This window comes from Artibeus jamaicensis, unplaced genomic scaffold, assembly GCF_021234435.1.
Source record: "Artibeus jamaicensis isolate MK-2021 breed Jamaican fruit bat unplaced genomic scaffold, CSHL_Jam_final contig_241, whole genome shotgun sequence".
Lineage (NCBI taxonomy): Eukaryota > Metazoa > Chordata > Mammalia > Chiroptera > Phyllostomidae > Artibeus > Artibeus jamaicensis.
In genome coordinates this window covers 7564211-7575520 of record NW_026521509.1, presented here as the reverse complement: position 1 = coordinate 7575520, position 11310 = coordinate 7564211, and the positions used below count along the sequence as shown (strand labels likewise).

Below are 11310 nucleotides of genomic sequence, written 5' to 3'. Positions count from 1 at the left end.
TATGCTAATTATGGGGTATCTACAAAAGAGTACTTGATATAATATCAAAAGAGAAGTAAAATATATATGATTTTATAATTCATAAATGGTAAAGGTAGAAGCAAGAGAACAGTTAAGCTAATAATTTTAGATCTATTGCAGGTACACCAAAGCTAAATGAGTAATGCTAATTGTTCATACTAAGTATACTGAAAGTGAGAGACAATGGTTATTTGTGGTAAAATTTATTATAGGGTTGTAGAATTCATACAACCTAAATTCCTTACAGCATTTAGCACTTCTACAGTTTTGTGGATTTCACAATACAGATATCAGAGATAAAGAATAACTGCATTAGTGAAAATGACTTCTTTATAAAAATTTTCACATATAAGTCATACTCATTACTGAGAGCCAAGAAGAAATGCAAAGATGTAACTTTTAAATTCAGGGAAGTTGCCACAATTTTTGAAACTTAACAATGATAACAGATTTGACATGCTTTACAGAAAAAGGTCAAAAACATATTTAAATATTTAAATTTAAAACATGCTCTCCCTTGTGAATGAGTGACGATCTTACTTAACAAAGAACACAAAGGATGGAATTTATTGTCAGAATGTTAGGTGACATATTCATGCTGCTTTCAGAAAACTAAACCCTATAAATTCATAAGAAAAATGTAAGAATTATTTAATTTCAGTTTCAAACAAGCAATGTCAATTACACTAAAAATTGACAAGAGCTTGCAGTGGTTAGTAGGGTTATCCCCCCTTTATTTTAGTATAAGGAATAGAGTAAATGCATGAGTAAATATCTTTTGTATCCCATACAATGTAATGTTGAAGTCATATTGTAAATCTTTGACTTCTCATTACAAAGAATTCTCTTTTTCTGTTGCTTCTCACTCTTGACAGATCTTGGTCTCAACAATAAATTCATTGGGGAAATGTCTAATCTTCCAGCACTTATCAATGGCACGTTTGTTGAAACCTGTGAGAAAAGGCACACCGAAAAGTGGCTGTTTAATTTTTGTGTGTTAACTGCAAATACCTGTAGATTTGCTCTCCACTTTCCCCCCACAATCCACCTGCACTCTCCTTCAGTGTCTCAATAACACAGGGTGAAAGAAGGAATAAATTGCCTACCCAGCAAGAGGTCTCTTCGACGAAGGCGGAAGGATTTGCGATTGTTGCAAAGTTGGTAAATAAAGATGCCAAGGTTACTAACATCACGAATCTCCTCCACAGCAACCAGATCTTCACGAACCACATAAGTGTGAGGCAGGTATTTGCCACTCTAAAAATTAAAAAAAATAAAGACTGAAATGAGAAATTCTTTAAATCGCTATTTAAATCCTATCAATAGCAGATATACTTTTTGAAATAAACTATTTTACAGAAGTTTTAGGTTCGGAGTGTATTTTTTATTTGAAAATTATTTAAATGAAATTGAATGTTTTGGCTCAAAATTTTATTTTTTTAAATGAGGAAGCAAAATTATCTGGAAATGCTTATACTAAAATTTGACATCCAAAATACGTACCGCCAGTTTGCCAAACAGCTCCACCAGATTTTTTGGAGGCATAACAATGGAGGTATTGAGAGGCATCAGATAGCAGTTCCCCAGCAGCAAGTCCAGGTAAGCAGTCATGCCCTGTTAGGGAGTGGGAAAAAGGTATAATTAATGTAGAAAGTATCAATGCTGCAGATTTTCCAAATGCCATTAGAATAGGCAGCTATATCTGTTCAAAATTAACTATTGTATTTTAGTAACAAAAGAACAAACAATGCTTTGTTGTAAAAAAAGATGAAGATGTGCAGTTATGAACAAATTTAATATTTATCAATGAATTAAGAAAAATAGAATGATCACAAATACCTATAGGAATGAGAAACTCACCTTTTCAAAGTCATGAATAATTGCCGCAGGGTCACTATCCGAGAAACTGGGGACAGGCACATCAATGATGGCGATGTTGTCATCCTCTCTAATGTCAGCCTCCTCAGTCACAGGCAGGAAGTAGGGCTCTCCCCCTTGAAGGGAATTTGCTGGGTCCTCAGAATCAAAAAAGCACATTTCTCCACGATAGATGGTACTCTAAAAGACAAAAAGGAAGAATTAAAACCTTTTAATATTCACCACCATGACATCTGCATCATTTCTCATGCCAATATGAATTTATTGTAATATTTGACAAGGTGAAGACTGTTGATTACAATTTAATAAACTGAAGGTAATTTGAAGTCTTTCCCTAAAACTTCATTTCTCTGGTAAGGAACACAGAATTATTTAGGTTGCTGCTAAATGTATAGCAATTAGGAATCCAAGTGATAAGAATTGTAATTATTATTACCTTTGGCATGAAATACTTGTAAATGCAGGCTCCACCAACAATAAGTCCTGCCAAGATGAATGAAAGGCCCAAGAGAGTAAGCATGCATCTCCCAGAGGAGCCATCTTTTTCCTGGGTAGCAACTCGGAGTTCCTATTTATTAAAAAGTGAAAGAAAAACAAAAAGCAGATTATACTTTTAGATACATAGTTGATATTTTGTACAGTTTACCTCTCTTGGAATCCAAGATACTTTTAAAAGATGTCATCTTAGCCTAAAATCATTTCAAGACATTTTCTGATGTTTAATACATATGAACATCTCTAATTATATTTATTTTCTTCCTGGCATTTCCAAACCCAAATATAAATATTAACTTATTTCAAAATACTTCTAGAATCAGCTGAAATAACTATTCCTTTGTGCAATGTTATCCTCTTTAAATAAATGGAAGTCATTACTTTTGGGAATTGTACAATGATGTAATCACTAACTTTCTGGCATACAATTTATGCTTCTTTATTATTTTTTGTAAATCAACTTGTTTGCCAACTTAAATGTAAATTAATATCCTTTGATCTATTAACTGATTTTCAGGAATCTGTTTTTTTAAATTAAGTATTTATAGGGAGAGTTCTATAAGGCAGGTATATGCCATTGGCCCCTGTTTTAGATTTTAAAATATTGAAGGTAAGAAACAGTTCATAATGTTCCTAATTTTAATGAGAAAGTATGCCTCCTAATATCACTCAGTGTTTTATAGCTGTACATTGCATGAATGAAACAATGTTTTCCATGCTCTGGGCAAAATACTCTATTTTAAAATATAGCATTTGGTATAGCGAGACACAAAAGTTGTGTGTAATAGTGACTGTAAAATTCTGTTAAATTCATTATTTGTTTAAGAATTGGAACAAGAAAGAACCAGAGCAAAGAAGTAACTGATAAACTCTGTACCTCTCCTCAGGCAGTGGACCAAGGAGTCCTCCAACCCCATTCTTAAATATCACAATATACCCTAAACAGTGTTATTACTCAAGGGTAGAATAAACAAAATCAACAAATCTAGTCCCTGGCAATCAGGCTAAATCATGCAGACTGGTATGTAAATAGAATTGTTTTAGTTTTTAGGGCTATAAGCTATATTCCATGACAACTACTATAATATTTGTGGGGCCTAATTAATCTTCCATTAATGGTGAAAATAAATGCATGGATTCTAAGGAGAGGCAATCATTTGATAACTGGTTTGTCAAAAAATGGGTTTTCTTTAAAATTCAAAGAAATTTGGTATCCACATTTTCTTAGCTAAATTTGCTTAAAGTCAAACCCTCCATTAATACTTTATAAACCTTGAAAGCTTCTCCTTGTCCCAATAGTTTTCAGAAATTTTAAATTACTTTTATTAAAAATCTAACCTAATGTTAACATTATGATGACAGAGCTATATATTATTATTGTAAATCATTGTAATGTAGAGCTAGAGGCTTAGAAATTATATTTTAGATGATTAAATTGAGATCTAGAAAGATGAAGTGACTTATGTATAAGTAACAAAATGACTTAATTTGAAAATCTCAGAGAAAATAATTCCCTCTTTTCTCCTCACTGAGATAGGAAAAGAGCAATTTGAGCTGCAATTTTATTTCTCCTCAAGCAGTCTAAGTATTAGAGTCTCAAATTCATAAAACTTTCCACCATACTAGAAATAAAGATTTTTTTCATTTAAATTTGTAGTGCTTCAAGGTGGTATGGTCTGTCACCCTAATTTCTCTCATCTTAAAGTCATTGTACATAACTGTTGACCTACTATTCTGTTGTGCTCAATGCCTGATAAGCTGATCACAATATAATTTGTCAAATATTAAATCAGTGTTTTATAGTGAGAGCTTCTCAAACACCTAACAAAGAAATATAGTCATAGTGCAAATGTTCATTTTTGTTTATTCATCATACCACAGACTAGGCAGAAGTATTACTTCCATATTAACTGAATCCAACTACAAGTCATGAAGTTTTTGGTGGTGAGGGAAAAAAGAGATTATTGTGTGGCTATATTTAACTACTGAAGTCTAATTACACCTCCCCAAAATCTGGCCATGTTGTACTTACAAAGTAAGTAAGACAATTACATATTTGACCTGCCATTTAATCAAAACCTCAACAATGCAAGGGGGTGCAACTTTTGAGTTCTGAAATGTCAAATACACAAAAGCTAGTTTGATTGGTTAAATATTGAAAGTTTTTATGATAAAAATTCTTCATAAGCACACTAGCATTTCAAGTTGTATGCATAATCAGTTTTAAAACATGGGTTCTGGATTCAGTCAATATACTTTTCAAATCTCAACTGTGAACACAAAAATTAAAACTTTATGGCAAAAACAAGTTAGGGCAGATCTACAGAGTACAACACTGCAGATTTTTATAGAACAAGAATAAAACACGATTATACCTTTTAACATTGAGATTTTACTGAGGAAAATGAGGAATAGTTTACAAAGACTTAAAACATATTAGATTTTTCAAAGAACTAGAAAGTCAACTAAATAAATAATGGCTAACATTGGGGGGGGGGTGGATTCCCCCAGTTCCTGGCAATGGCAGAAGCTTAAATTACAAAGTTGGATGTGCGACAGCTTTCTCTATGGAGGAGGAGGGCTAGAGGGGATTTCGCTAAAAACGGAAGCACTGAAAGAAGAAATATATATTTAAAAAAACTAAATTTCTTTTTTACATAAGAGTGTTTTCTTTAGGAAATTCCACTTCGGAAATGTAAAAATAATCTTGCAGTATGAGGATACTGTGAACATCCCGAATTCTAAGAGCAACCTCAATTTTGACAGCTTCTTCACAGAATGTTTATCACCAAGGAGAAACTGAAAATATACACAGGCAGTCACAAACACATATTATCCTAACCCATATCGCTTCCAGTCATAGTGGCCTTTCGCCTACCCCATTGTACCCATACAAACACTCATGACTCTTAGAAAGACAGACACACAGAACTTCATACATGTCAAAGGAAAGAAAGAAGAATTAAATCTCTTGCCCTGAGTGTCAGCTCCGCCCCTATGGAGGCTGTGTGGGCCCCTGGAGCTAGGGACTGGGCGGTGTGCATGGCATTGATCCCCAGTTGCTGCGTACAAGTTTCCAAGGGACATTGTGTCCCAGAGATTCTCGTTAAACTCGCTCCAACGTGGCCCTTAGATGTACAGCGTGGGCTAGAACCGACAGAACGTGGCACAAAGTGCCGGGATGCTAAGGGGCGTGGGGCAGGGCAAGCGGAAGGTGGAGCGACTAGACAGATCAAACTGAGGGAAAGCACTGAGGGGACGGCTCAGGAACATAGGAGCAACTTTCATTTTGTCCTCTTATCACTTTTCCACTTTCTTCCCCCCAAAACCACCCCTTTCCCATCTTCCCCACCCTAGCAGGCAATCAGGAGTGGAGTGGGGACCGCTACCTTGCCGGTCAGGATCTGAGCTCTGACTGTGCGGCTTACAAGGGCCTCCACGTCTTGCCGTGCCTCCTCTTTCTGCACCGCGGTAGGTGTGTTGAAGGCGATTTTCACCATGGTGAATCTTCGGGCTGCGCGGTAAGGCGCGGCTCGAATCAGCGTCCTGGGCTGCAGGTTGGAAGTGGAGAAGATCGCGCTAGACCTAGCGGCACCTACTTTCTCCCTTCTCTGCCTTCTGCTGCCGCAAGTCCAAGTCTGGGGATACTTATGACGCACTCCCAAGCTGGGTGGGAGACCGTGGGCGGTCCCAGGGAGGGGCTGAGGGAGGAGCCGGAGGGGGTCCAAGTGCTGGGATGGGAGTGGGGGTTGTGAGTGAGGCAAGAGGAGAGCCCTTGTCCCGCTGGGGCTGAGCATGCCTCACCTGCACTCCAGGCATGCTCACACCCACCGTCTGCACCCTCAGATAAGAACAAGACAGGAAGGAACCCTGCTTGTCATGTCTTTCTGCTTCTGTGCAGGTTACAATAGCCCCTAACCCTTGATTCTGTTTTCTCAAACTTGGCCCTGGCCCCCCACGGGGCCGGGAACTTTAACTTGGCGGAAACCCAAGCTTCCTCAACTCTGCTCCCACCCAGGTCTGAACAGCACAGTTCTATGACTGTTCTGTTTCTTTATAATAATAACTTCCCTTTAAAGAACACACAGAAGCCTGTTTATAGTTACTTGGTTCCTTCTCTTAATTTTTTTCTTTCTTGGTGTTTTGTGATTTTAATTTCCCAAACTAGAGCTATGATAAATCATAAATATAGGGCTCATGCCTCTTCCACTTCCCATTTGCAGACAAGACATTATGAGACACAGAGGATGATGGAAAACTCACATTAAGTCCCTGAAATAATCCAGATCTTTTCACTCTTTCTGGTCAGGGAAACCAAAGAAAGAATTCAGCCCAGAGCTTGTTTCTCTTCAGCCACCAGCTGTGAAATCTGCAGGAAAAAAAGCAGGAGTATGAATGTACCTATGTGTTTAGGGAGGTGGAAGTGTGCATGGAGGATACAGAATTCAGCTAGATGCTAACCCAACTCTGGTGGGAAAGAAACAATAATCTCAAAGAGCTGAGTTATAAATCATTATTGGAACATTTACAGCCAGTGTAGTACAGCCAGTGTAATCATGCTATTTCTTCTCAATGCATTCTTACTGGTTGGTGACACTGATAGAGAACCTCACCCCATAAAATTCATGCTTTGGAGGTTGATGACTGGGGCTGGTAGCGTTAAAGAGTTTATAAATAGTCCTGCTGCCAAAGACAGGAGAGTGGTCTGTTGTGCAAAAGCAGTAATACTCAGCAAAAAAGGAAAGAAAAAAAAAAAGGATCTACCTTGTGCTAGAGAATCCCACATCTACTTATATACTTACTAAAGGGACTTGAATATCAGAGTCACCACCCAACTGTCCAAGAAATGCCAGGTTGGAGGTATTCCCACTGAGGCTACCCTGAAGTCTGTGACCTGTTTCCACTGTGGGAGCTTTGTGAAGACAGTCCTCATTTTCTTGGATAGGCCACAGATGAAAAGGTAGATGGAGGGGAAGAGTGGGGAGCCTGTGCTTTACATATGGCCAGAGATTTGAGTTTGCTTAAAAATATTGGCATCTTATGTTCTTTCACATATTCTTTGTTCAAATCTGCTCATTATATTTAACATTTATCAGGAAACCTTTAGTGTAAGCTGAGGAAATCTCAACATCCTAGGATGTTTCTCATTACAGGTACCTTCTGTTTTTAATCACCTTTGTGACATGTCACTTTCGAGTCTGTATTAGTCTGGCCCTGTTATCCCATCACACAGATGGCTGAACAAACTGTTTCTCTTATACATTCACCTACCAAATGCAAGGTGCCAGTTGGGGTAGTAATGTCATATTTTAGTGTGTCTTCCCTAAAATGTGGTCAGACAGAAGGGCAGGGATTATATCCATTTTTAAGATAGACCTAAAACTCTGGTAACAATCAAGGACTATATGATTAATTGCTGTGTATGTGACATTGAGCAAGTCACCTCATCTCCTTGAACTTTAGTTTCTTCCTCAGTAAAATAGTCCAGTATTTTTTAAAATCCTTACTGCAGGATGTGTTTCACTGATGAAAGAGAGAGGGGGAGAGAGAGAGAGAGAGAGATTGCTGCAACCTGGGATTAAACCCTCAACCCAAGTATGTTCCCTGACCGGGAATTGAACCCACAACCTTTTGGTTCACGAGATGATGCTGCAACCAACGGAACCACTTGGCCATGGCTAATGGTAAAATATTTTCATCCTGTTGCTGTGAGGATCATTTATGGTAATGGAGGAGGATATATCTTTTCAATTATGAAGTTATAGGAGAGTGAAATGGTTGGTACACTAGGATTCTTATTTTAGTCTGTAACATACCCATGCTTTAAGGTTATAAGGACAATCTATTTTTTTAATTCTTCAATTATTTTTTAGCTTCTAGAGCCACTTAAGTCCAAACATTTGAAGTCAGACTTCTAAGAATAGTTACACCAATTGACATCTAACTTCTCCGTTGGATTCTGAAAAAATATGGCCATTGCCTGTTTGCTTATGCCATGTCATCTTCTAGGAATATCACCAATACCACACTGTCTTTGCTGCCATTGGACATGTATGATGCAGGACATAAGTTAGCAGTTATGGCTGGTACTCTCTCAATATAAATAAGTAATACTGTATTAGAATCATAAAGTAGCCCATTGTTAATGTCCATTTCAGGAAGAGCAAATAGTTCCCAAGTGTTTTTTTTTTAATTTAAAAATATAATCTGCTACTTGCTTATTGGGCTGAAACTAGTAATGGACATACTTCCATCCACTAAAACATGATTCTCATTGGCTAAACTCTTCCTTGTACTCTCTCTTTCCCAGTAACAAATTCTTTTCTTTTAAAGATTTTATTTATTTATTTTTAGAGAGAGGGGAAGGGAGGGAGAAATATCAATGTGTGCTTGCCTCTCACGTGGCCCCCCCGGGGACCTGGTCCACAACATAGGCATGTACCCTGACTGGGAATTGAACCCACGACACTTGGGTTTGCAGCCCGCACTCAATCCACTGAGCTACACCAGCCAGGGCCCCAGCAACAAATTCTTGTTTCTTAGAATCAATGTCTCTCACTTTCTTGTATTTGGAAACTGTGCGGTCTGGTTGTCATGCTAATTTCAGCTCACAGTGTTGATCATGTCTGAATGCTCACCATTCAAGTTTACAAATGACCACTTCCCTATTCTCACAAGCCAGATGAAGACTAAATTATCACAACTTGGGATAAATGGAACATGGCATACAATTGAATGCCAAGCAATGATGTAAATTCTTTTTGATAATCTAAAATTACCAAAAACTAATCACACAAGAATAACGTTATTAGTGGCATCTCTGATACCAGTCATTCATTAAATCATTTATTTATTCATCAGATATTTACTGAGGATCTACTGCTTGCCTTGTGCTGTCATTAGTCATGGGAATACAGTAGTGAGCAAAGCAGACACAACTTTGCCCTTACATAGCATATCACCACTGCAATTTTTGTAGAGGGAACACTGGTCTTGTATTGTGAAGCGGGATGTAACAATTTTGCAAAGCAGCAGAGTAGTTCCACCCACACCCAATGATACTAAGCATGTTTAAATTCCTAGCTCACCTACAATGGCTTCAGATCCAGCATCCTATTTAAAAAGGTTAGTATGACAGCAAGTTGGATTGGGAAGCCAGTTAGGAGGTACTTCCATATTCCACTTGAGAGGTGGTAGAATACATTGATGATTTCAATATCTAAAATAAAGAGACATATTCCAGAGATAGTTTGGAGCCAAATCTTTATAAGATCTGGTGTAGTAATAACTCATATGGAGAAGAAAAATTAGAAAAAATTCTGTTTTGAATAACTTGTAAGATTAATAAAATGATGATGCCCTTGATAACAATATTAAACCTTTGTCGAACACATAATAAGCTAGATTCCTGTGCTAACCTGAATAAATTGATTATGTCATTTAATCTTTACTGCCACCACGTGAGGTATGATTATTTCCCTCGTTTTATTGATGAAGAAACTTAATTTTCCACTGGTTAGATGATTTGCCCAAGATCAAATTCTAACCCAGATGGTCTGACTCTAGTGTTTATGCTCTTAACCCATATTTTGCCTGGCTGCTACTAAAAGAAATGGGAAAATCAAGAAGGGGGATGTCTTGAAAGCAAGGAAAGTAATCAGCATATTTTCAAGGAAAATGAAGCATGATTCCCTACATATATTTCAGATTCCTTCCCAGGATTTCGCTCAGGACCAAAAACACTTGACACCCTTTTAAAACTTTGCTGGCTATAAGCTACTCATCTTAAAGCATGTTTCCATTGAGTTGTGCAGTAACTTTTATCGGCAGAGAAGCAGACAGGGCAAACTGGCCAGCCATCTGCTTCTGGTATAATTCCAGGAGTTTGGTTTTAATCTTTAAAGAGCCAGGCCATTTTCTATATCCACTATTTCCATGCATATGCGATTCAGCCCTGGGAGCATAAATAGGGTTCCTCACACAAAGTGATAGAGAACAACTCACTTTCTGGAATAGATATTGCTTCTTGACTCCATTGAAGGTTTTCCTTATAGGCTAGTAAGCTATGATAATAGGAGGATGCAACATTTTCTTAAATATAGGAATAGAATTCCACAGTAATGTGGGCTTATCTTCAAGATTAAGAGGAAGTTTTACCTCACTCTGATTTATAAAAATCACTTTTTTGTCATTTGGGGAAACTTAAAAATCTACTGAGATTATTTGTACTTTCAAAGCACCTTTTCTAAATTGTGTAAGAGTTCTTATCTTGTTGCAGAATATCTGGGGGATTTTTAAAATACAGTTATGAGTTGATACCTGAGCATTTCTTATGTTATCAAACTTTACAAAAAGTTCCAGTCCTGAGCACTACAGGAGAAATTCAAGTCTAGCCCAGGAGTGCTTTCGAGAACATTGCACCAGTTCAGATGTTCTATATTATAGGGTTCAGCAGAAGTAATGCCTTCTTGAGTGTGTATGGTAGGGTAATAATATGGGTGTAATAATTTATAGTTTTAATTTGAACATTTCATCTAAAATGTCATATGGTGTAGTTTAGTGTGATGTTGTTATGTTACAGAACTACATACTTTATGATTTTTTAATAAAAGACTTTGTAATAAAAAGGGGCATTATTTGTGATGTACCCTGTATATTACTGATTAGATACTAAGAGGTCTTTTTTGATTTTAGAGTTATGTTCCTATTCAATGAAAGCGCAGACATTTGTATTTTTATTAATGATTGTTAAACCAGATATTCTTCTTACTCACATGTTTAGTTTTGTTGGTGGCTCAAAATATTCTGCTCTTAGTTTAGTCTTAAAGAATACACAATCCCATATTGTCTTATGGCATGTGAATCAAGTTGATTGTTTTCAAAATGCAATTTTGTTTTTTATTTTTACTTCACTAT

At 37.0% G+C, this 11310-nt stretch overlaps 1 protein-coding gene across 2 annotated transcripts; it reads right to left on the bottom strand.

Annotated features, from left to right (window-relative positions):
* Positions 1-214: 214 nt before the first annotated feature.
* On the bottom strand, positions 215-6140 carry ITM2A (integral membrane protein 2A). Of its 2 annotated transcripts, none has more exons than XM_037132218.2 (6): positions 5781-6140; positions 2336-2467; positions 1882-2079; positions 1525-1635; positions 1128-1278; positions 215-972 (listed from the first exon to the last, which is right to left on the bottom strand). In XM_037132218.2, the coding sequence occupies exons 1-6, from the start codon at positions 5892-5894 to the stop codon at positions 884-886; spliced, it is 795 nt and encodes a 264-aa protein (XP_036988113.1). In that variant the 5' UTR covers positions 5895-6140; the 3' UTR covers positions 215-883. The 2 variants fall into 2 exon arrangements, with proteins under 2 accessions (XP_036988113.1, XP_036988114.1); XM_037132219.2 differs by having other exon boundaries at positions 5784-6134.
* Between the last annotated feature and the right edge of the window lie 5170 nt (positions 6141-11310).

Coding starts and splice junctions, on each gene's coding strand:
- ITM2A (XM_037132218.2), bottom strand. CDS start 5,894: ATGGTGAAAATCGCCTTCAACACACCTACCGCGGTGCAGAAAGAGGAG. Junction 2,080..2,335: donor ACAAGTATTTCATGCCAAAG/GTAATAATAATT, acceptor TTTGTCTTTTAG/AGTACCATCTATCGTGGAGA. Junction 973..1,127: donor TCGAAGAGACCTCTTGCTGG/GTAGGCAATTTA, acceptor CTTTTCTCACAG/GTTTCAACAAACGTGCCATT.